The sequence below is a fragment of the Apiospora kogelbergensis genome (assembly GCF_038363985.1).
Source record: "Apiospora kogelbergensis strain CBS 113332 chromosome Unknown utg000008l_segment0_segment0, whole genome shotgun sequence".
NCBI lineage: Eukaryota > Fungi > Ascomycota > Sordariomycetes > Amphisphaeriales > Apiosporaceae > Apiospora > Apiospora kogelbergensis.
Genome location: NW_027117425.1, coordinates 2757684 through 2781464, shown reverse-complemented (window position 1 = coordinate 2781464; position 23781 = coordinate 2757684). Strand labels below are relative to the sequence as shown.

At 53.7% G+C, this 23781-nt stretch overlaps 11 protein-coding genes across 11 annotated transcripts; 6 read left to right on the top strand and 5 right to left on the bottom strand.

Annotated features, from left to right (window-relative positions):
* Positions 1 to 496: 496 nt before the first annotated feature.
* PG998_012842 (uncharacterized protein) lies at positions 497 to 1496 on the top strand (the record flags this gene model as incomplete). Its single annotated transcript, XM_066879658.1, has 2 exons — positions 497 to 582; positions 653 to 1496. 2 exons carry the CDS (start codon positions 497 to 499, stop codon positions 1494 to 1496), a joined length of 930 nt encoding a protein of 309 aa, XP_066726042.1.
* A 102-nt stretch (positions 1497 to 1598) lies between these two features.
* PG998_012841 (uncharacterized protein) lies at positions 1599 to 2907 on the bottom strand (the record flags this gene model as incomplete). Its single annotated transcript, XM_066879657.1, has 2 exons — positions 1599 to 2332; positions 2523 to 2907. 2 exons carry the CDS (start codon positions 2905 to 2907, stop codon positions 1599 to 1601), a joined length of 1119 nt encoding a protein of 372 aa, XP_066726041.1.
* Positions 2908 to 4091: 1184 nt separating this feature from the next.
* On the top strand, positions 4092 to 8538 carry PG998_012840 (uncharacterized protein; the record flags this gene model as incomplete). Its single annotated transcript, XM_066879656.1, has 9 exons — positions 4092 to 4328; positions 4395 to 5447; positions 5527 to 5962; positions 6020 to 6253; positions 6420 to 6602; positions 6666 to 7204; positions 7282 to 7375; positions 7434 to 8018; positions 8078 to 8538. 9 exons carry the CDS (start codon positions 4092 to 4094, stop codon positions 8536 to 8538), a joined length of 3822 nt encoding a protein of 1273 aa, XP_066726040.1.
* Positions 8539 to 9435: 897 nt separating this feature from the next.
* PG998_012839 (uncharacterized protein) lies at positions 9436 to 9621 on the top strand (the record flags this gene model as incomplete). The annotated part of the gene is made up of 1 exon (XM_066879655.1): positions 9436 to 9621. One exon carries the CDS (start codon positions 9436 to 9438, stop codon positions 9619 to 9621), a length of 186 nt encoding a protein of 61 aa, XP_066726039.1.
* Positions 9622 to 10503: 882 nt separating this feature from the next.
* On the top strand, positions 10504 to 11033 carry PG998_012838 (uncharacterized protein; the record flags this gene model as incomplete). Its single annotated transcript, XM_066879654.1, has 2 exons — positions 10504 to 10788; positions 10827 to 11033. The coding sequence occupies 2 exons, from the start codon at positions 10504 to 10506 to the stop codon at positions 11031 to 11033; spliced, it is 492 nt and encodes a 163-aa protein (XP_066726038.1).
* A 315-nt stretch (positions 11034 to 11348) lies between these two features.
* On the bottom strand, positions 11349 to 12641 carry PG998_012837 (uncharacterized protein; the record flags this gene model as incomplete). Its single annotated transcript, XM_066879653.1, has 3 exons — positions 11349 to 11861; positions 11935 to 12221; positions 12332 to 12641. The coding sequence occupies 3 exons, from the start codon at positions 12639 to 12641 to the stop codon at positions 11349 to 11351; spliced, it is 1110 nt and encodes a 369-aa protein (XP_066726037.1).
* Positions 12642 to 13144: 503 nt separating this feature from the next.
* On the bottom strand, positions 13145 to 13729 carry PG998_012836 (uncharacterized protein; the record flags this gene model as incomplete). The annotated part of the gene is made up of 1 exon (XM_066879652.1): positions 13145 to 13729. The coding sequence occupies one exon, from the start codon at positions 13727 to 13729 to the stop codon at positions 13145 to 13147; it is 585 nt and encodes a 194-aa protein (XP_066726036.1).
* Positions 13730 to 14302: 573 nt separating this feature from the next.
* Positions 14303 to 14755, bottom strand: PG998_012835 (kinase-like protein; the record flags this gene model as incomplete). The annotated part of the gene is made up of 1 exon (XM_066879651.1): positions 14303 to 14755. One exon carries the CDS (start codon positions 14753 to 14755, stop codon positions 14303 to 14305), a length of 453 nt encoding a protein of 150 aa, XP_066726035.1.
* Positions 14756 to 14775: 20 nt separating this feature from the next.
* Positions 14776 to 17121, bottom strand: PG998_012834 (protein kinase; the record flags this gene model as incomplete). Its single annotated transcript, XM_066879650.1, has 2 exons — positions 14776 to 16988; positions 17049 to 17121. 2 exons carry the CDS (start codon positions 17119 to 17121, stop codon positions 14776 to 14778), a joined length of 2286 nt encoding a protein of 761 aa, XP_066726034.1.
* A 1006-nt stretch (positions 17122 to 18127) lies between these two features.
* PG998_012833 (uncharacterized protein) lies at positions 18128 to 21092 on the top strand (the record flags this gene model as incomplete). The annotated part of the gene is made up of 2 exons (XM_066879649.1): positions 18128 to 20448; positions 20519 to 21092. 2 exons carry the CDS (start codon positions 18128 to 18130, stop codon positions 21090 to 21092), a joined length of 2895 nt encoding a protein of 964 aa, XP_066726033.1.
* Positions 21093 to 21665: 573 nt separating this feature from the next.
* Positions 21666 to 23533, top strand: PG998_012832 (uncharacterized protein; the record flags this gene model as incomplete). Its single annotated transcript, XM_066879648.1, has 5 exons — positions 21666 to 21777; positions 22178 to 22509; positions 22570 to 23031; positions 23085 to 23207; positions 23285 to 23533. The coding sequence occupies 5 exons, from the start codon at positions 21666 to 21668 to the stop codon at positions 23531 to 23533; spliced, it is 1278 nt and encodes a 425-aa protein (XP_066726032.1).
* Between the last annotated feature and the right edge of the window lie 248 nt (positions 23534 to 23781).

The window sequence follows — 23781 nt, the reverse complement described above, 5'->3', positions numbered from 1 at the left end:
TCAGCCTGGAACCGTACATGCTGGATCTTCTGAGACTCTGTGAACAATCTCTCCCCCGCCCCTATCGAATCCAGCTCCCCACTGACCGATTTGCATTCGCGCAACAGACGTGGAAACGGTCTGGAAGAACTTCTATACTCTGGAGGACCTTGCCGGAAGCAACCCCGTTTCCGAGTTCTGGCTCCCCAGGGCATTCGAAGATTCCGCGCTGATCCATACTTTTGTCGGCTGCTCCGTTGCCTATGCCTACGGCTATCATGCCATCGCTTTCCAAAGTCGGGGGGCTGCGACACGTACAGGACGCAATCTCGATTGTCAAGAGGCGTCTGGAAATCCCGGCGGCTACGTTTTCCAGCAACACTCTCGCTGTGATTGCTGGTATTGCCATGCTCGAGGTTCGCCCCCTTTAGCACTCATGTTCTTGTCATTTGTCGCATTTGCCTGGCTTACATACCGTTAGAAAGGGGCTGGAAACCACCGGAACTGGGAAATCCACATGCAGGGTCTCAAAGGCTTGATAGAACATCGTGGAGGAAGGCAGCTACTTGATCCTGAGCCTACTGTTCTCCACAAGATATACCGGTAAGTACCAGTCCCCCAGTGAGCTGCCCTCATGTTGTACCTTGCTAATCAGGTTCCCCCAACCTTGAAGCGCTGATCTATTCGGTTGTCTCGACACCGGCCAAAGATCGTGGTTCAAAGGGCCCTCCGCCATCTCGTTCGGTGTCCTGCCCACTGCGCCGCTCCGCAGTAAAGGCTTCAAGGCCCTTTTCCAGGTGATGGATATTTGCCCGCTCCTGCAGAACTGCGTGCGGGAGCTGGAATCATCCGTGGCGTTTTGGCCGGCCCGTGGTAGCATAAACCCGGGCCGTGATATGGGAGCTGTTATCACTCCGAATGGTAATTGCGCTGCATCCGAAACAGCCACGAAGCCAACACCGGTACAGGCCATGTACATGCGAGACGCGCTAACGGAGGTACAATACGCCCTGGTTTCCGACGAAGTCCTCAAGCATTGCGACCGGGAATCACGAGGCGGCCGCATCAACAACTTTTGCCGCATCAGTCTGATCCTGTACTCCCTCACCATCTTGCACGAGCCAACGCCGTCGTATACCCTGGGGCGACAGATCGGGCTCGTATTTAGCCGTGCCTACAGCGACATATTGCAGCATGGATCGGAGCCCAGCCCTCCTTTCACCTTGGAATCCGGGGCTTTTTCGGAATATCTTCGGTCGATCCCCAAAGACTTCTGTCTATGGGCTCTCTTCCTGGCGGCTGTTGTAATGGAGGGAACAGAGTGCGGGACCAGCTCCCAATTCCGAGCCATGTTTACTCAGCTTGCCACAAAAGATACGGGCAATGTCATTGATGGCAGCTACGCGGATCTGAAATCTCGCCTGAGAGGGTATCTATGGGTGTCTAGTATCCATGACGAAAGTTTTGAGCGGATGTTGGATGGTTTACCACGTGTCACTGAGGATGATAATTCCTAAAAGATACATGATTGGTTGCTCTCCAATAAGTTATACCACTATGCCACTCAGTACTTTTTGTGATCCACTATCATCTGATCTCACTCAAATTTGTAGCTCCCCTCAGCAGCCGCCCTGGTCTCCCTGAGCAAACCGTGATCCATCAACCCGCTCCCTCCAGTGCATGGCTCTCCCTAGAGCCCTGGAGTTTCCATTGGTCGTCAGAAGTACCTTAAAAACCTTTTCATCGCCGCCCGCAGTCCTTATCAACTCGATCAGTCTAACCAGATGTGACAGTTCTGTCATTTCGTTAACCATCTCCAGCCCTTCTATGACGAGTGTCACCGTCGGTGGGGCGTATGAAAGTAGCTGCTCGATCATGTCCAGTGCCACTGATGCTCCGCTGATGGCACCCGTAGGATTTGATTCGATTTTCTCCAGCGTAAGCCTGGTTTCTGACTCGAAGGTCGCAGGCAAGAGGTTGATGAGTTGATCCATGACAGAGGTTGTGGACTCTGGCGACATGAAGCGGTACCTACGCTTGCAGAAAAATGCCACACACGGTATTTCGGCTTTCATAGTGACTTCGTAGATTCTGAGAGCCGTGAGCGACAAGCTCGAGCCGGAGTCCATAGCCACGGGGCCTTCCACCCATAGAAGTTGTGACGTTCTGTTCTGGATCCATGACTGAATGCGTGTCGAAACCTCTTCTGGGATCATAGGCGAAGTAGTACCTCTTAGGATGTTCTTGAGTTCATCTCTTCCGTCATCGGTGAACTTAGTAAGTACAAGGTCGGCCTGTCGACGTAGATCGGTACGTGAGACCCAATACGAGGTACTGGCAAATGCCTCATCATCTATTGCTTGGGTCAGCCTTTTGGTGCGGGCTTTTTGATTAGGAGAATCAACCTTGAGGGACCTGATCCTTTCCTAGTTGGTCTTCATCCAACTCCGCCAGCATCGCTTCAGTGTGTGAATTTTCCTCTTGATCTATATGGACTTAGCAGATCACATCGCGTTTGGGAGCTTGGTCATGTTGACACCCACCGTGGAAGAACTGCTGTCCAACTGCGCACAGTGTTCCGGTCGAATCTTTGCCAATTCTCCTGAATCCTTCCAGGAGTAGCTGACTCTTCGCCTCAATAGCAGCCGTGGTCTCATGTCGAACATCATCTGCCACAATGCGAAGATCCTGGTTGCGGTCAATCCTCTCAACAAGGTATCCCAGCTTCTGCTGCGTAACTAGTTCCGCGGCATGGCGTATGCTCGAAATGGCTTTGCGGATATTGGCGGTCAGCGGCTGGAAATGCCGGGCATGGTAGTTCTCATTGAGGTACGCTTTGAACCGCTTGCTCTTGGATTGGTACCAGCACATTGCCTCGTATAAGAACTCGAAGATCCGGATGTATAGCTTGATCACGCGAGGCATCATCTCGGCACGGTTCCCGACGTCGCATATCTTGGGGACGTCGATGAGCTCTTCCTTGATCTCTACGAGCTCCGAAGCGAAAGCCTCAGCGATGGTTTTGCGGTTGACAGAGACCTACTCGACGACTTATCAATATCCACCATATTCCATTTGGGTCCAAGGTGTAAAGGGGGGATATACCCTGGCGATGGAGGTGAGCACACCAGTCACAAGGCTCAAATACTTGTCATTATCGGGGATGATGGAAAATAAGTATGAATGGTCGTTCAGTGTCCCAACAAAGGTTTGAAATCCTTCCACGAATTTGCCGCGGGCCCCGAGCCTCTTTTGAGCGAAGTCCGACGCAGCGACGTCCACAGCCTCAAACAAGGCCTCAATGGAAGGGAGAGCATGACCTCTTGAGGTGCCAGGAAAGCGATGTCCAAAATCGGCCCAGAGTTGGGCGACCTTTGAGCACTCTTCTTCTAAAGTGCGCTTGTCGCTTTCTCTTCAGGCGAGTTAGTGATATGGATCATGTAGTCGAGTAAAGTAGTGAGAATGATACCTAGATGGATACTTGAATCTCAGCCATTGTTCGAAGTCGCGTGCCTCTGAATGTTTCCTCGTCTCTTTCTCAATAGCCTCAAGCGCCATGTGATTGAGAGCCTGATCGACCGGCAAGGCTTCATCACTACCGTCAAGTCCAAGACTGAATGTCCGGACTACCGACGTGACTCTCGGTTCAGACGCATATTCAGTCATCATAGATCGTACCTGTTGGGCTAAACAAATGGACGCAGTTAGCCTAAACCGACTTCAATGGATCTGTATGCACCACATTGTCCACAGGCCGTGGTTTCTGACGTGAGCAGACTCTCGTCTCGTAAATACCCCTCTTTCCTGTCTCCGATCCTTGCAGCCATGAATTCTCAGCGTTAGTTAGGAAGACATCTTCAACGAATCAGAAGCCAACACTGTTATCTTGGATGCTGACTAGCTTCCATAACAGAGCAGCTTTGATGCATAGATGCCTGAAGCGCCAAGGCAGCCGGCAGTCGTTGGAAAAGGCTTTGTATCTCGCTATGTTGCTGACCCCTCACCCTTTTGTCTCTGATGCCCAAAGAAAAGGCAATACCATACTTCATTGCACAGTCTGCTTTTCAATTTGACGTTTACTGCACGCAAGAGGTATCTCATCAACTGATATCATGCCTGCGACTGATACGGCCGGCAATGACTCTACATCGACAGAGAAGCCGGCGCCGGAAGATGCGTCAGGCTCGGACTCTGTCCACGTCGGAGGATCGGCTACTACGAAGGGGGATGAAGCTATGTCCGAAGATGACGCGAAGGCTGATCACGAGGAAGCTGAAGCTCACGGTCCATGGAACAGTGATGTCGACCCAAGAGCAAAGTTCATATACACCGCACCTCTATTCTGTCCAGTAAGCATGAGATCGCATGGGATATTGATGGACTACCGGATCTTTACCTGCCCCCTGTGTCATCAGAGCCTCACTTCCAAGAGTAGGAGAGATTCGAGTTCTGTGTCAGGAACCGTTTCTAGCTCCGAAGAGAGTGACGACGAGCCTGACATAAAGCTTGTTGTGAATACAGTCGACATGCGCGATACCCATGATGATTGTATCCAACGGACTCCATGGCCGGCGACATTTGACCTCCAGGAGGCCAGGAAGAACGTTGTGCACAACAATCTGGCGTTTGAGGTCGTGACAGTATTGGAGACGTCTGTTCTTGGAACTCGTGGAAACCCCCCGAATTCATATCGGAATCAAACACGATCGGCGACCGATATCTTGGACAATGCAACCATCGATATTGAAGTTCGCCAGACAACCATTACTGTTCATTCAAGAGACCTGGTCAGGATGATGAAGTCGGTCGTTACATACTACCCAGGTGTCAACCTAAATGGCAACACTGTCCGTCTTGCAGAGCCATTTGCTCTGATCACACATCACTATTCTCAATTAGAGACGTTCCTAGCGAAGGCGGAAGACTCGACCGCACTCCAAGAAGGCAAGGCCCAGAAAAGAGAGAAGAACATGGTGCACCGCCAGCTTGAATCCTTACTCGAATTTGTGAAACAGCCGAAGTACCACTCGCCCGTCGAGGAGGAAATTGCACGCAACGCAAAAGGGCTCTGCACCTTTCGCATGCTGTGGTACCTTTTCCGACCTGGGAGCACTGTTTACCTGTCGCGTGACGGTAGGCTAAGCGCCAAGGTTATCTCTCACGTCAACGTCGATGAGCGGATCCTCCGACCTGAAGCCAAATGGATCAGCCCATACGAGATCACACTTTGGTACTTGGACTTTGACGGGCGACATGTGGGACGATCCGAGGAGACTGTCAGCATACCTGCTTTCGAGGGAGAAAGACTCGTCACATCACTCAGGCTGTTCCCCGTCGAATATCGCGACAACGCGGATGGCGGAGAAACCAAGAGAGAGCTCGAAGAGTTGGGCAGGAGATGGTTCGACTATCTCCTCGGTGCCCAAGCACACTACAATGGAGAGCTCATAGGCCCTCTGAGTCGCCAGGTCAGTGTTCTACAGCATCGCCAGCGCCTTGGTGTACCCACCTTCTTTGCAAGCACCTGAAAGCGGCTGACAAACGTAGTTCGACGGCCGTGTATTTATTGACAATACAGCATATATCGAAGAAGAATCTGCGAAACCATCTGCACCGCCGCCGCGCCCGAGGGTTCCACCTATGCCCCCTGGATACAGAGCACATCGCTTCCCCGGAGAACCACCTGCTTGGCCTGGGCCTGGAATGCCTCCACGCCCTGCAGCGATCGAGTATTCCGCCCAAGACATACCAACCGTAGGCGATATCGATGATCTGGGCGAAGGCCTCTCTGTCTGCTCGTGCGATGACTGCCGTGGCAAGCGGGTACATCCTCCACCCGGATTCCAATGGGCCGCTTACGATCTCATTGATCCGAAAACCACCAGGAGCCTGGAAATGCCTGAAGGCCCTTATGGTAAAGACCATCGCTACTTGCTCTGCTCACACCGACTGTTCGGATTCGTCTTCAAGTCCAGGAAATGGGGTAGGTGCATTTGAACTTTTATACCTTTGTGTCTCTGGCTGATAATATCTGAACTAGAGGTCCTTCATGTCAAGTTTTGCTCGCCTGCACGAATACAGCCCGGGGCCATCAGGTCACTCGTCATGCCCGAAGACAGGAAGATAATGATCCAGGCTTTGGTGGAACAGTACAATACGGCAAGTTCGAAAGATGGCAGTGTCCGTCGCAAGCAATGGGGGCCGACTTCATCGAGAGCAAAGGAGACGGCCAGATATTCTTGCTTCATGGTGGACCAGGGGTCGGGAAATCCTTGTAAGTAACAACCTCGTCATCAATCCCTGCCCCCTTGAGCTTGCTTGGTCATTGAAACTGACAGATTTGTATAGTACGGCAGGCAAGTAACACACGTTGCCCAGACTTTCCGATTCATGCCCTGACTAATATTCATTGACACCAGAATGCATTGCCGAATTTACAGGCAGGCCTCTTTTGTCACTAAACGTGGGCGATATTGGGACGTCCGAAGAGAAGGTCGAGCAAAGACTTTCCTACTGGTTCAACCTTGCGGAGAAGTGGGGTGCGGTGATGCTGATCGATGAAGCCGATATCTACCTCGAGAGGAGATCCGTCTCAGATCTCAAACGCAATGGGATTGTGTCGGGTAAGTGGCGCATACCTGGTTTTCCTCCATATTAACCCCGTCTCACCCCATTGAAAACCTCAGTCTTTCTTCGCTGTATGGAGTATTACAGAGGCATCCTGTTCCTTACCACGAATCGGGTGGGCCAGTTCGACGACGCCTTCATGTCGCGGATTCACCTCATTATCCACTACGAGCCTCTCGGAGACCGCGAACGACATAAGATCTGGACGCAGTTCTTCGAAAAGCTGGAGGATGAAAGAGGCGACATCTCCATCGCCAGCCGCGCGAGGAACTACGTGCTCAACGACCCGCAGATCACCAATGTGAAATGGAATGGGAGGGAAATCCGAAATGGTAAGACGAGCTCCAGGAATGGAATGCACCTCCAGCTGACTTTCACTTCATTTTGGTTAGCTTTCCAAACGGCTGTCGCCCTTGCCGACTACCAATTCTCCATGAAGGAGAACAAGGGAGAACACGAGACAGCTCAGCTGGACCAAAAGCACTTTCAACAGATTTGCGGCATGGCGTTGCAATTTAAAGGCTACTTGAACAATCTCCATGGCATGGATGAGCAAGGAAGAGCGTTTGTATCAAAGTCGAGGATAGATGACGACTCGGTACATTGAAGGCAGCTTTCTCTATGAATTGATCGTACATAGGTTGATAGGTCTAGCGATTTAGCCTGCCCATACAGTGCCTTAGCGCTTACGGAAAAGGCAGCGCATCCAATAGAACGCTAGGGCAATCCCGTTGCACAGCCCCCGAAAGCTGCATTAAAAGAGAGCCCGGTTCCGATCTCACATACCACAAACCTTTACATACTAATACCTACTTAAATCTTCACAGTTCCCATGAGTCCATCACGCGAGCAATACTTGAGAGACTTTTGGGCATGCGCAGCCGAAACCGGAACGAACCCGGCTGAGAGTGTCATCCGGCACCCACCAAGTGCAAGTAGAGCATGGCTTTGCGACAGGAACCAGCAGATCTCACTGCAGCTGACAGATGAGGATGTCTTGGGCCTAGCGTCCACAGCCAGCGACGGTGTTATTCTGATCGAGGATATCAGCTTGGATTGGATTGCTACCCTGGGTTGCACATTCAATATCGATGTCTTGTTCTTCTGCACATACTTGTCAGGTCTACGAGGCCCGTCACCATGGAAGGCAGTCTTTGGCAACGGCGGGCCGAGTATCAAACGGCCTACTGAACTACGTCATAATACCCGGCGCGGTCATTCAGCCGACTTTTATTCTCATATCTCCTATCACATCGATGCGGTGTTTCAGCTGGGACAGCCAGACCAGATGAAATCGATTCCACAATCTAGGCCTGGAACGAATGTCTTCCATCGTCGCGTGGAGAAACACACGCCGTTTGGGTGGGAATCTGCCACGCGCATATCATATTGCCGGCTGAGAATGGACCTATGTAAGGACATCCTTCTTTGGATAAGTAAACATTGAACTACTGCTAAATATCAACGACAGACTTGTTCTTGGTGGACGCTCCGACCAACACTTACCTAAAGGAAGACAGGCCTTCAGCGATGCCAACTTTGCATCTCCCAATTTCGATGAGCCGTGGAGGTTTGATTTTACCGCCTCTGTTCTATCATGACCAGTACTCTCTACTCGAAACGATGAAGGAGTTCTTTTCCCACGCTTGGCATTTCTCCGTCTTAATGGGTCTGGACGTCTCCGCCGAGACGATCATGTATCTCCTAGCGGCCTCAACGTGGCAAACCAATCTGCGGGCAGTGGACCGAAAGCTGAAGCACATAGCCTTCGCCGACATTCGACGCCCCAACATCAAAATAAACGACCAGCTTCACGACATCCGCGAACTGCTAGCACAGCTCCAAACCCAAGTCGCCAACGCCAAGCGGTATATCCCCGAATTTGTTCGAGCCGAGCTGGTAGACACCAAACCCCCCCTTTTGGTTTCCTGATTCTACCTTCGATGAGATCCTGGACGAGTCGGAAGCAGCGGGCAGGTTCTTGATGGACACCTTCCAGCTCCTGATGAGCTCCATCAGCGTGTTGGATTCCGAGACCAGCATTCAGCAAGCCCGCTCTGGGCAAAAGCTTACCCAGCTGGCTTCGATCTTCATACCGTTATCCCTTGTGACCGGCATATTTGGCATGAATATCAAGGAGATCAACGAATCCCCGTTGTCCATTTGGGTAGTTGTGGTTACATTTGCCATTACAGCGTTGTGTACGATGGGCATTTTCCGCTTCTTGGACCAACGAGGAAGGCAACGTTCAACGGATAAGGGACTACTTTCAAGGATGATCTCATTCATCTTCGGTTCATAGCAGCTCCTTGGGATCTTTCCTTGGATTTTTCATGCTTCACATCTCTGGGAGTCGCTGTTATCAGTTATTGTATTAGGCGTGGCCGGGCAACTACCACCAGTCTGCCAATCACGGTGACACGCACGTCAACTAGTTTGATATCGAGCGGACGACTGACTGTCATTGATTGACTCACATCATGTTATGGCGGTATGCCCACATTCACTTTCGATTCCAGGTGACAAGTACGATGAGGGTTTGCATAATATCTTACCTAATCATATCTCTACATAAGTATCTTCGAGGATAGTCTATTGACCCCAGACAAAGTCATTCCAGCGGCCCAGTGGTATGTCGGGTACAGACTGTGACAATGTCTGTTCCAACATGAACTATATCCTTTCACTTGCCGAGCATGCGTTGTCATATAGGACTTTTCCCAGGTCCGTGGGGGGCAGATGTGTGGGTATATAAAGCACGTTCTTCGTTCGTCTGCGAAAAATGTCTAGCAATTAGAGCAAAGCACACCCTATCTACTTCAAGTCACTATGAACTCCAAATATCTTCTGCAGCTCACTATCGCCTTCGGCCTTACATTGGCGATGCCGTCCTTCGCAGCTCCAGTGTCGGATAATGAGCACAAGGAGCCCCCCGAGCTGGCCAAACGGGAGAGCTACTGGGGTGCAAGTCCCGATAGCTCCCGCCAATTCTCTACATTTCTAACTCTGTTGTAACCAGGTATGCCACGTGGCCGAAAACGCATGCCACTGGGCTGGAAAGAATAAGAAGGGCATCTGCACCTGCAACCCTGCCAACAATGTAAGGTGCTCCGTTTTCTTGAGATTTCTTCATCTGTTTACCCTGCCAGGTCACTAACGTACGAATAGTGTAAAGTAGAAAATGGGGCATGCTACTATGTCGATGTTACCTTCGCCTGCATTTGCCAAAATAATGCCTAGATGGAAATTGTACATCGATTCTCTTCTCTATTAGGGGCTGATCAGAGGTTATGACAAGTGCGTTTAGAAACCATGGAAACTGATCAGGTGCTAATTCAACGTGGACTCACATGGCGGTTGTCCTTGTCAGGGTCGAGGACCGGGTTTTTATTTCGCTTTTCTGGGAGAGTAGGGTCACTTTCATAGATTATACAGGCCCGGGGGAAGGTCAATGTTCTATGTCTGACGCATTAAAATGTTCAAAGATATGTACGACTGTGCGTGCATCCCACATACCGCGACTGCGGGAAATACTTACTACCAGTTCTACATACCGACTGATGTCTCGCCACCATCTTTCAGTACGAGCAGGCAACCATGCAAGGATGTGCGTGCATGTGTATACCGCATGACTGGGGTAGCTGTGGCTTTGCCAGGGTTAAAAGCTGAGCTTAGGTCCAGGGCTGGGGTTCGGCAGGATGGTGTGAACCAGGGTCGGCATATCCCACCCCGGTCAGTTGGGGGCGGGCAGTAGGCGGCGGGCTACTTCGAGATATCGTATTTTATCAACTTCTTTCCATGGTGGTCAATCGGATCCCTGATTTCTCACCACTACCTCCTTTCGTTTCATCCTGTGCTTGCTATCAAATAATCATAGTCCAGCAAATGGATACTACCATGAATCATGCATCCGAGGTGGAGGAGCAGGCGCTGAGGGGACATCTCAAACTGTCCAAGATCGCGCGCCGCGAGATGTTTGACCGAGAAGCCGCCCGCGGGAACGACAACACCCTCTGGAAGACCATGGAGAGCGTCATCTCCCAATTCGGCGCGCGCTACGCCCAGCCCACGCAGTTCTCCATCGGTTACTACGAGGTCCATCTCCACGACCTGTGGTACATGTTCATCGCGTCGAGCCAGCACATCGACGACGACCATGCGGGCCAAGACCGGCTCATCCGCGTCCTTCTCCACGCCCGGGAGCGCGGGCTTATCACGAGGACAGTGCCGGGCGCCACGGGCGCATCTGGACAGACCTGCCCTTCCTCATCGAGGACGTCCACGACGCCTGGAAGAAGGCCGTGAAGGAAGCGCCCACCTGCCAGCAGTGCGCGCGGCAATGCCGCAACCTGACGTCGGCCGTCGCCAGACTGGTGTCGGTGGGTCTGTGCGTGGCTGGCCTCGGCCAGTGCGGCCTGGAGCACTGATGAGTCGCACCAGCCGACCCCGTCTTTACCGGACCCCCCAGCTGTCGTTGCCAGAACAGGCTTCAGCCGTGACAGGTTCCTGTCCTGGATAGATCTAATAGCAGTCATGGGAAATCTAGTGGATGACGAAGAAGTCTGGCGGTGCGAGCGATTGATCAAGTCGGTGTGGGATAATGCAAGTAGCCTTCGTCGTCAATATGAAGACGGGAACTCTCCGTAATCCATCCATGGTGGCAGAAAGATGTGAATGTATAGGTTGAATAGAATGCGGCTTTATTATTCTAGGATACTGTGTTGATCGTATTTTGCATTTTATCACGACTGTGGTACCCGCGAGTCGGCTCTGATGACGCCCTGGTCAGCGCCGTATTCGACTCCTTGCCTCTCAGCCACTTCTGAGTCAATGTCATATAGTTCTGAATCGACCTCCAACTCGGTGTCTACGGCCGCATACGTTCCTTGGGTCAGGGACGCCATCGTCAGACTCAGTATCACACCGACACATCCCACAACCGTCAGAGAATTAACGCCAGAGTGCCATATGAGCCAATCGAGAAGAATGGCCCACAAGACCTGAGAATAGATCATGATGGTCGCGCTGGGAGAGCGGTCGGACCCCAAGCCCGCAGTCAGGAGGTACTCCATACAGAAGCCGACGAGGCCCAAGACCAACAGCAGGCACCAAGATCCTAAGTCGCTGGGCCAGACCACTCCAGGTAGGACAATGGAGCCAATGCTCGTTACGACGAACACGCCCCAGCTGAAATAGTTGACGCTGAGAAGGGGGTGCGTCCTGGTGCCAATTCGATGGATGGACGAAAGCGCGATCTTGATTGATACATCTGGTCAGCCAACAAACCTACTCCGAGCAATTTAGACGAGAAAAGGAAACGCCACTTACAATACCCCCCGCCACTCCAACCATCCCAGCCAGCGTGCCTTTGAGTGATGCATTGGGATCCGGGGACACACCGTGTGCAAGCGCACCCGCCTCGCCGCCCGCGGTTGTGCCGAAAAGGGGCTCAGGCTGCAAGACCAGCACCACGCTGACGAGCGCAACGGCGCACGAGACGCCGTCCAGGAGCGCGATGATGCCGTTGTCCAGGAACCTGGTCAATATCAGGGCGCCGAGCGGTGCCAAGAAGTTGAGGGCCGTCGCCTCGCTGAGCGAGAGGTATGAGATTGACACTGATATGACGCGGCACAGGTTTAGCCTCCTTCCATGGCAACAAGGGTGTGTTTTTGTGTCTGCCAACCGCCCCGGGTCGGGAGCGGTGGGTTGCCTCTTCTTTACTTACCGTAGAACCCGCAGGCCCCGAACAGACCCCCCACGGCGCGGAGAGCCAACAGGGGTCGCAGCTCCGGCGGCCCGAGGGGGAAGTCGGGCGTCTTGGCCCAGCCCAGGTACGCGGTGCAGCCCAGGGCGGTGACCAGGAGGCGCACCTGGAGGACGGTGAAGGGATGCACGTGGTCTTGGGAGCCCGACCGGGTCTCGAGGATCCGGGCGAGCGCGTGCAGCACCGCCGCCATGAGCTGGGAGCCCAGGACCAGCAGGGGCGCCCGGTGTCGCGCCAGAACCGACGTGGCCGACTGTCGTGCCTTTTCCATCATGACCAAGTTGTCAGCTGGCGCGATTATGCTGTCGAGGAGAGTCAGCAAGATGTGGTAGTTGGTGATGTGGAAGGGTTTGCGTACATTCATGCGTTTTTCTAGAAGCGTGATAGAAGATCAGTCATTGGTTGCAAAGCTATGTACGTCAGTTGAAACGGATGCGCAACTTGCCGTTTTACAGTGGTGAGCTTGGGTCAAGAGCCTCGTATCTAATGGAGACAAAGTGGAGATATCATGGCCCCTTAATCCCACTCTTCCCGACCCCCCTGGCGACGACAGACAATACCAAGAGCGGGGCCCGGGGTTTGGTACACTAACAATCAATAAAGGCCATCTCACGATAATTGCGATGTTCACAGGGGAAAGCAGTCAGAGGCACGTGCGCCATCATCAATAAGTAGGCGACCGTGACTAGCGATTTTGGATAATGATCAATTAACCATTACCACCAAGAAAGTCCTTCCTTTTCCCCTGGGTAATACGAACATCGAGTTCTCTCCCTAGGCCGGACATGGACCGCTGCTCTCCAGCACGATGTTGCAGAAGTCGTGCTTCTGGTAGTCGGTGAACCCGTACGCATACCCGTCGCCGCTGTAGCTGCCGGCCGCGTACGCGCCGCACGCCTCGGCCACCCACTTGACGGCCTCCAGGGCCGACTGCCGCGTGCACACGGCCTGCCGGTTCCACTGGCAGTAGAAGGCCACGACGAAGTCCGCCACGGCCCACGTCGTGCCGAACTTGCCTCCGGAGCACGTGTTCTCCAGGTTCGACAGCGCCGTGTCCGTGTTGTGGTGGTCCAGCGCGATGTTGTCGCAGCCGGCCGCGCGGGCGCCAATGGACTGTTCGTTTCTATGCTCGGTGGCCCGGGTGGTGAGGTTCATGTCGAGCGGGGTGTGGCTGATGGATGGGATCCCGGCCTTGTCGTAGGTGAGCGTGTAGATACCGTTCTTCATCACCTTTTCGCCTGTCAGCTCTGAGAAGCTCACTTTGCTCAAACCCGCCGGTAGGGCGAGGGTTGGGGTAGAAAACAGAGCCATGGCGGCCATGAGGACCCTGGCGAACACGAATGTATTATATGACTTCATGGTTGGTTATTAGGTGTTTATAACGGCTACGATGGTTTGGAGCAGTTTTTAATAGAAGTGAGATTGCTGAGTAGGAAGAAGCTTTCTTACTTCAAATATCTTATATAGAGCTCGGAGCCGAAAAGAGGTTGTCACTTGCTTTCATGAAGTGCTAATAGAATGAATCACCGTGTGTTCGTGTTAGGGAACGTGGATTCTCACAGAAGTTGTTGAAAATGAACGTAGTTGACGAATTTATAGAAGTCATGTCTCATTACTGAACAATGGAAAGCCCATTTGAGCCGGGAATAGACTAGTATGATACAACCAAGAGTCGTGCGAGATGATTCAGGGTGTTTTTCAGTGTCCCAAAACATCAGAGGTCAGTCCATACTGAGCAAGAGTTTGGGCGATGACCGTGAAAACAGCAAACGTTTTATGGGTTAGTATAACCACAGGAATCATCTGTATGAGCAATTGTTATTTCAACATTCCTAAGCCGGGGTAGCAGCATGCTCATTCCCAGCACCGAACTCTCCAAATACCAACCCTGATTCCTTCCCGTTCAGCACTAACCAACTCCCGGCACGCTTCCTACCTCCGCGCCACCGCGGCCTCTAGCGCAGCGGTGACCTTGAGATAGACGCTCCGCGGCGCCAGCTTGCAAGTGTGCACCGGTACAGCGCGGTCCAAATGAGTCGGACAAGGCCAGACCGGCTGAGGCAGCGCGATATCGGCGCCCGCGTCCAAAAGTAACCGCAAAACCTCGCCGTCGCCGTACAACTCCATGGCCAACTGCACGGGTCTTCCGCAGACGATTTTGGGATAGGGAGGATGACCTTCGGGCTTCTCTCCTGTGTCGTACCAGCCGTTTGGTATGGTGATGTACGGGCCGTGGTATCCCACGTTGGGATCGGCGCCGTGGGCCAGCAGGACGCGCACCAGGCCCGCGTTCCCGAACCGCACGGCACGCACGAGCGGCGGCGTGAAGTCCGTCGGCTCGGCAGGGGGGCCCCCATTGGCCCATTGGCCGTTGTCGGACCACATGCCAATGTAGTCATAGTCCCTCAGGGGGCGTCCCCGTCTTCAAAGTCGCTGCGTACGTGTTGCTGCTGCTGATGCTGATGCTGATGCTCGCCCTCGTGTGATGGTGGGCGGGCTTCGAGCAGGGCTTCGACGACGGCGGCGCTTTGCTGGTCGACCGCGAGACCGAGAGCCCTAGTGCAGGAGACGCGGCCGGTCAGCGGCGCGAGGACCTTGACCATGTGTAGGTTTTCCCTGCGCACAGCCTTCATCAGCGCCGGACCCTTGACTGCCTCGGAAGTCTTGTTGGCATCGGCGCCGGCTTCTAGGAAGAGATGAAACAGATCAACTCGGTCATGTTCCACAGCCCATTCCAACGGATTCAGAGGAATCTCTTCTCGTTCAAGAGGTAAATATTTCGTGAAAACAGGCTCCTCGTAGAGAAGGATTGCCTTGTTGATATCGATGTTCCCTTGTTCCAGAATCATTTTGATGACCCGTGTACCGTGATTACTCTTTAGCGCTATCCTGAGTGCCTCTCTCCAAAAGAGATGGCTAAGGCTTTCGCTGTCCTCATGAACTCGAGTCCCGTCGCTCTCTATGGGAGCCAGGTCATATAGTTCTCTTTCTGGGGATTTAACACAGAAGTCTTGGTTAGTGACTTCGTTTTCGAAACGCAACTCTTGCGCATCTGAGTCCCACGCAAATTTCCAGCCATCCACGTCGGGAATGGGCGCTGGCGGCTGACTGTTTGTGTGCTCCGTGTTCTCGCCCCGGACCCTCGCTAGCTCATGCCACCTGGTTATGGGAGAACCCCAAAAGTCGTAGCTGAGTTCATCTACCAACAATCCGTTTTTTTCCAGTCTTCGACATGTAGGATTACTTTCTCGACCTGTAGGATTACGGGTATATGGTACCTGCCGGATTTTAGGTCCCTCAAGTTTAGCATAATAGACAGGACTGATCATATCTGGAATGAATGAGGTGGGGTGCTTCTGCTGTAATTGGCGCCAGTCAATCCCATCGAAGAGGACATGAGATTTGACATCAGATACGCCATTGGCACCTAGGCGTCTGGTCGGGACTTTGTCGAGGAGACGAAGTAACAAATCCGTTGCCGCTGGTTTCATTTCTGCAGGGAGTTGCACGTCTTGGTTGGTGATATTGCGCTTCCTCGCCTCGTACTCATCAGCATAGAAAGGTGGTAGTCCGGTGAGCATCTCGTAGAGAAAGACACCCAGTGTCCACCAATCTGCAACCTTGGAAGCCGCATTCCCTTGAACAAGCTCAGGGGCTGGAAACTCTGGGGTACCGGGCATACTTCGCACCTTGTTGGGACTGACTTCCAATGCGAAAAGGCCAGGAGCGCAGATGCTAATGTGGCCAAAGGGATCCACGGTGATGTTCTCCAGCTTCAAGCAGTTGACGATGTTCTGCCCATGCAAGAACTCCAAGACAGAGACCAGCTCGGCGGCGTAGAACGTTGCCTTCTCGATGTCGAACCTGCGCTCTTCTTGCAGATGACCAAATAGATGGCCACTTGACGCGAAATGGGAGAAGAGACTCAACCCTGCTGGTGACTCAAAAGCATACTTCAGGGGTGCGATGAACGGATGTTTCCATGAAGTTGTCTGTGATGATCCGTCGAACTCGACAGCATGAACAGTCGACATGCCATAAAATCTGTCGAGGTGGCGTGTATTAGGATCGGCGTACTTGTTCGTAACCCAGATAAAATCGTCCAGTTGGATGTTGAGGAGACTGTCTAGCATTCGCTCCATCTTCGAAGCGCCGACCTCTTCTTCATGAAAGGAAAGTATGAGGCGCAGGTGCCCCATGTTGTCGGGAAGATCGATGCTGGCTCCATCTTTTGATGGCCAGGTCTCTAAGAACGGATCCACGGTCAATCGCGTAAGCGGTACACATTTTGGTTTCTGGCTGGGGTCACTCGATCCAAACGCCAAAAGATGAATCGTTAGATCCGAAGACGCGGTGACATCGAATTTGTAGGTCTCTGTCCATACTATACCAGTTCGCGTCCATAGAAAGGCCGGAGCAGGGACTTGGAAGCCATCGTATTCCAGAACGGCGAGTGGACGCCATCGCTTGTTGTGTGGCCTTTTCGTCAAACCACCTGCCGAGGGCACTTCTAACATCTCAGCTGATAGGTGCATGTTATTGGTGCAGTCTAGCCTAATTCTCAAGACTCCCAGTCTGGGAGGGTTGGATGGATAGAGAGGAATAAGATCCGATGTGGCTAGAAATCGGAGTTAGCGGAAGGTACATTGATTGGGACATGTAGTCTTTGTCAACTCACTCAGGTCCTTTGGCTTGCGAGTTGAATCGTTATCGCCATCCCCGTCCTGTCTGGAAGAATGGAAGGCAGACATGATGGACCAAGGCAAAGGTATCAAAATGGATGAACTATGTGGTCAGTATGATAGTACTTGGCGAAAATGAACCATCCAAAACGGCGTCTGATACATTTGGGAGGTTGGTAAGTTTGGAAAGGATTCGCGTTCGTGGAAGGAAACCTGGCTTTTAAAGAAATGCTCAAGGGTGGCGGGGGTTGACATTGACCCACCAATTATGATACGATCGGGGAGGGGGATACATGCGTTATCGGGAATGCTACGCAAAGGTTTCGAGAGTCTAGATGTTATGCACGCAAAAGGGGAAGCCTTGGTTGGGGGAGCAGTGACCCAGATAGCCGGGTCAAGTCGCTATCGTCGGACTTCAGATTAACAGCCCCAGTCCCCTAACCCCCGAAAGCCAGTACCAGGATACAGCTACTTACTATCTTTGTCCATAAATGCAACTCATTATATCTGATTGAAAACGAGAATGTTAGACCGGGAGTCAGAATCGTATAGTGACTAGGAATCCTAAGGGATTCCCCTTGGCTTATATGGGCTATCATTATAACCCATAGGTTTCACGGTGGACTACACATAGTTTCGCCCTGAGGTATTGTCCGCCGTAGTGAAGTCGCCGGACTCGTACAGCTGAGTTGATTACGCCCGCCGTCAGCGCCTCATCGGGATCCCACTCAAGGAACCTGAAGCTACATTGTGCAGGACACACGTTGATTGGCCAAGTATGCGTGGGTGGCTTGACGAGCGCCGAAGACCCCGCAATCCTGTGGTTGCTGTCGCAGGAAGTGTCTGCTCACTTATTTATATTACACGAATCTGGCCTAAGGCATCCCACCTATCACACCTCTACCAGTAACCAATAAATCAGGCGTCGACGCGTCTTCGGTGCGGGGAAATCTAACAAGGCAGGGCTTTCTCTTCCTTATTTCTCACCTTCATACCAACTCTTCATCTCTGGTCCGATACGTTTGAACTTTGCTGTCTATATTCCAAGTGCCATTATACACCAGTGGGAGCCATTATGAACCAGGAATCCATAATGGAGAAGGGGACCATTGTCGTTCCAACGGGGCAGTTGTACCGCAGTACCGACACAAATGAAACACATATACCAATCTCCCGTCAAAGGGACGCGACATCTGACGTCAATTGGGCGAAGCGCGTGGTTGAGAACAGGAAACAACTCGGACCGGTCCATCCGGCGACGCTCTTGAGCATGTTCGAGATCGGAAAAGCACTGCATGGCGACGGACTAGTCGAAAAAGCGCTGGGCGTCTTCCAAGAGCTGCTACCCTTGAATGAGCAGGTATACGGCCGCAACGACGCCGCTACGATTGCGGTGCTGGATGCGGTGTGCGAGGAGCTGTGCAACATGGGGAAATACGAGCAGTGCCTCGTGCATCTCACCGACGAGAGGATTCGTTGCGAGCAGGCTCTGGGGCTGGATCACGAGCGGACGATCCGCGTACTGGTTCATATTGCCCACGTAGGCAAGCTTCTGGATAAAACCGGGTATGCAGCCTATGCGTTATATCTCGCCCTCGACCGTGCCAGGAGGCGCCTCGGCGATAGACACTACGTCACACTGGGAGTCCGGAACAGTATCCGGGAGCTGAAGGAGCAACCGTCGCAGCCCAGCCTCGACGAAATGAAGGCGATACTGCGTAAGAATAACCTTCCGGTGCCAGCCAAGCCGTTCCCAATTGGTTTGTCAGCCACCTGGCGGGATGTAGCGGCGGGGAAGAGGATTGAGGTGATCACAACGGTGAGCTATGAAGCGTCCAACGCCATGTCGCTGCGGATGGGTCCCATCAACGGAAATGAAAAAGCGTTGTCACCGATCCATACACCTCCCCATGTTGCCAACCCGAATAAGATCGAGCTGAGTCGTGTCCTGCCCGACAAGAGTCCGAACCATTCCTTCCAAGCCCTAGTCGACCGCAGCATCCAGGTATTGCCACGAGGCGGAACCCCGGCGACCCGGCAGGCAGTGGAAAAGCACACATTGTTTCTCAAGGGGTTTAGCTGCCTCGAAGATCTCCTCGCAGCCAAGGAAACACCTTTCTGGTTCTTCCAGCGCCGCGAGTCCTTCATTCAGCAGACGCGGTTCCAAAAATGGGATCCCAAGGCTTTGGGGTGTTATGTCCTCCTCCCGACCGGCGGCGAGTTCGCCAACTCGGAGGACTGCGTCTTCGTCAGCCACTACTGGCGGACTCAGGAACACCCCGACCCCGACGGCGAGGACTTGCGGCAGCTGCAGGGCCTGCTCAACGAGGGTTTCTGGAGCAAGTCGGCTCTATTCTGGGTCGACTGGACGTGCCTCCCGCAAAAGAAGCGGACCGGGCCTGAGGATGAATACTTCCGGCGGGTACTAGCAAGCATCCCCCGGCTAGTTCGGGACTGCTCGTTCGTGGCACAGTTTGCTGAGTACCAAGCCCGGCTGTGGGTGCTCTTCGAGGTAGCTGCGTTCACTTTCAACCGGGCTGAGCCGGTAGGGCTACCTTGTACCGACATGTTTGAGCGACATCTGTCGCAAATGCGGGGAGAGGGTGTCAGGGAGGTCCTCAACCGCTACGGCTACCAATGCACCAACCAGGGCGACCGCGAGTGGGTCGTCACCTCGCTCGAGGTTCTGCTGGCGCTGCGAAAGACCGTCCCTAGCATCCATACACGGCGGCAAATCCTTGATGCCATCGATAACGCAGTCGTGCGGTCGTGCGTACACCAGGAAGCGGGCGTGAAGGTCGACAAGGAGCGGGGCCTTCTCAAAGGCCCAGGGGGGGACACCTTTCAGTTCAACCCGCTTCCCGTCCAAAACGGCATCGATGTGCACATCTACGGCGACTATGAGGCGCGGCTGGGACGGGGAATGCAACGAGCAATCCAGAGCGTTGATGATGCGGGAGTTGGGGAGATGGCAAGGGAGTACGAGCGTGCGGGGGAATATCAGATCGCCGAAGCGCTGCACCGACTGGCCCTGGACCGCAATAAAGATGATGTTGTGGCTTCGTACGACCTTATCGCTAACTTTGAGAGCCAAGAGAAGTACGAAGCAGCAGCGGCCCAGTGCCGACAATTCATGGCCCGACACGGTGCCCGCGACGACGTTACCCAGAAACTCGCCGCTATGGAGCAGAAGGTGAAGCAGATGAGGAGCTATCGCACGTGGGTATCCCAGCCACTAGAGGAAACGCTGCACATAGCGGGCTGGCCTGCCACGACCGTCCATCAACCTGTTCTCCGCAACGGGCTCAAGCGATCGTGGCTGCAACGTCTCGACCAGCGCGTCTGGCAAATCGAAGACCCTCTAATCCTCAAGAGCATGGAAGAGCTCGCGCTGCAGTCCGAAGCGCAAGGCTGCCTGTCAGAGCTCGTGCTTGCCCAGCAGATGCACCTGCACCTGCTAAGACAGAGAAAATCGTCCCTCGGGCCCCTGCCACGCCGACACGCGACGCAGCCTCTGTGCCTTCGGTCGGACATGCTTAGCAGTTGGCGATACCGAGGTTGCCCACGTGGCCTACTGGGTAGCTCTCGCCGTGTACGATGTCACGCTGGGCGCGCGGCACCCCGAGTCGCGGGCGGTGCTCGCCGACCTTGCAGGCGCTGTGTTGGCCCGAGGCCGCCCGGGGTTGGCGCGCGGGTACTACCGCCAGCACCTGGAGAGAACACTGGCCGTGGCCGAATGGGGCAACGACGAGGCGCTCGTGTCAAAATTCTTCCTGCACGCGCTCACGGGCGACGTCCAGCTGGTTATCGTCCAGGGGAAAGACGACGCGACTGTCCTGATTATGGGGCGTGCGCCGGGAACGGACGCAGAAGAAGGCCACAACCCTGCGCTGGACTTGGCCGCCAGCAAAGAAGGAATTAGCAACCCCGGATCGCTTGAAAAACGGAATGTTAACCCCGATTCGCCGCAGCAGGTACTGCTGCTAGACATGGAAAACACTGACTTTATCTTTAAACGACACACTATCGCTAGAAAATAACATTTTAACCCTTTTGAATTTATACTCTCTTGAATTATAACCTTTATATAATAACTTCCAATACCTCGCTCGGTTATATTCTACACTTAGGATTAGCACTATCTCGGGACCAGGAGCGGCCTCAAGTCACTGCTTAAGTCGGTTACGGGCATAGACGTCGATTATTTGAGTGGTTGCTTCCTCAAAAGCGCAAGCGCGGCCAAGAAAATGTCCTGGGCTGCAGAGAGGCGCACCGCGAGGGTTGAAGACGTCGCCTATTCGCTCCTGGGGCTGTTTGGCATCGACCTTTTGCTGATCTACGGCGAAGGTGAGAAGGCATTTTGGCGCACTGTAAGAGGAGTCCTTGAGCACGACCTTCCCGCCAAAATGGGAATCGAGGCCAGAGGCATAAAAATTACATTTGGCTTTGTATGGGCGGCAAAGCTGGGGTTCTGTGACCCCTATAACCACTTGGGGTAACCTGTTACGCAGCCTGGCTTTGGTTTTGGGTGTACATTCATTCTACAAGATACGATTTCCTTCAATAACTGTATTCGTGCAGATTTGGATTTCTGACCATCACAAAGGGTCAAGATGATGATTACAGGGTTCATTGCGTCGCAAAAGGCAACTGGGAATGCTTACACCGCTCTGCCCTGGCTTGCATCACCCGTGATGCGCGTCTCGGGCACGACAAGCCCGGGCAGTACCGAAGATCCTGGGCGCAATTTTGGATCAATTGGAGAAGCGTGTTCCCCGCATTATCGAATCTCCAACTTCTGCGGCTGGAATATCCATTTGCCCATCCCCTGCGTGTCGTATCGCAGTTTAGCCGGAGCAGGGGGCGCGTGGATTTAGCCGTACCACCATGTCGGGGCCACAGCCGATATTCCTAGCTCTGCCCACCGTGTCACTTGACTTCGTGGAAGATTGGCGGGCCTGGGCAATTCCACATTGACGTCGGGCTTCCCTTATGATTCGTCAATGGCCTCTGAACAACATGAGATGCACCGGAATTCCCAGGTCTTCCATCCGTCCTGCACCCCGGCGATACTCCCCAACAACCAATCTGCGGGGATCCCATGGGGAATGCTCTAGCGTATAAGTATGTCGGTTCCTGCATGGCTCTGCGAAATCACTCCCACGTCTGCTTCTTGTACTCTTGACCTTTGGACACTACCTTGGCCTTGCTAGTAGAAGACACGCAGACCTCGCGACCATGTATGGCCCATTGACTGTACTGGCAGCTCTGCTGCCCTTCACTTCGGCGCAGCTCGACACCTACGCCAAGAAGGCCGGTCTCAAGTACTTTGGCGCCGCGACCGACTCGCCCGGGCAGCGTGAGAGAGCTGGATTGGAAGCTTCGTACGCGAAGTACGATGCTATTCTCCGAGACGGCAACGAGTTCGGCACGACCACCCCGACCAATGGACAGAAGGTTAGTCAATTCCCCCGACCGGTCAAGCCTGGACTGCAGTACTGACACCCGAACCCCCAGTGGCTCTTCACCGAACCCGAACAAGGCGTCTTCAACTTCACCGAGGGCGACATCGTCACCGCGATCGCGCAAGAGCAAGGCCTGATCCAGCGCTGCCACGCCCTCGTGTGGCACAGCCAGCTGGCGCCCTGGGTGGAGGCGAAGAAGGACTGGACCAAGGAGACGCTGAGCGCCGTCGTGGTGGAGCACGTGACCAAGGTCATGGAGCACTACCGCGGCAAGTGCTACGCGTGGGACGTGGTCAACGAGGCGCTCGACGAGGACGGCACGTACCGCAAGTCGGTCTTTTACAACGTCCTGGGCGAGGACTTCATCAAGCTCGCGTTCCGCACCGCCGCCGCCGTCGAGCCCGGCGTCAAGCTCTACTACAACGACTACAACATCGAGAAGCCATCGCCTAAGAGCGACGGCGTCCTGCGCATCGTGCACATGCTCCAGGACGACGGCATCAAGATCGACGGCGTCGGTCTCCAGGGCCACTTCGTCGCCTCGCGCCCCCGACCTTGGATCAGCAGATCGCCACTATCAATGCCTACGGGGCCTTGGGGGTCGAGGTGGCCTATACCGAACTTGACGTCAGGCAAAATACCCCGGTCAACGCTACCAGCCTAGAATGGCAGGCCAATGCCTACAGAGATGTGAGTACTCATCACCAGTCTTCCTTTTCTATTACGAAACACAAGGAGTGGGGCGATCCATGCTGATTACTTCGTAGGCCGTCGGAGCCTGTGTCCAGGCGAAAGCCTGCATCGGCATCACCATCTGGGACTTCTACGACCCCTTCAGCTGGGTGCCTTACACCTTCCCCGGAGAGGGCGCCGCGCTGTTGTGGTTCGAGGACTTCACTAAGCACCCTGCGTACGACGCAATCATCGAGGCCATGAAGAACGGCACGACGTCGCCGTGCAAGCAAAAGCAGCGCCGTAGGGCCCAGATCGCTGCACGAAGTGCCAAGCTCGAGTAAATATGTGCCAGAAAGTCCGGGCTCGGCGTGGATGGGAGATCGTGAGTTAGCTTGGCGCTCAAATTGCGGCACACCCATGTTCGCATTGTGAATTGCCGTTGATACAAGCCCTTACGACGTGACACAATCGCTATAGCAAATATTTCGGCCCATTGAACTTCATCTCTCACGTGCAAGCCTATGATAATACTTGTCCTACTCCGATTCGCCGATGGTGATTTCACGCACTGAGGGAGTATCATGCATAA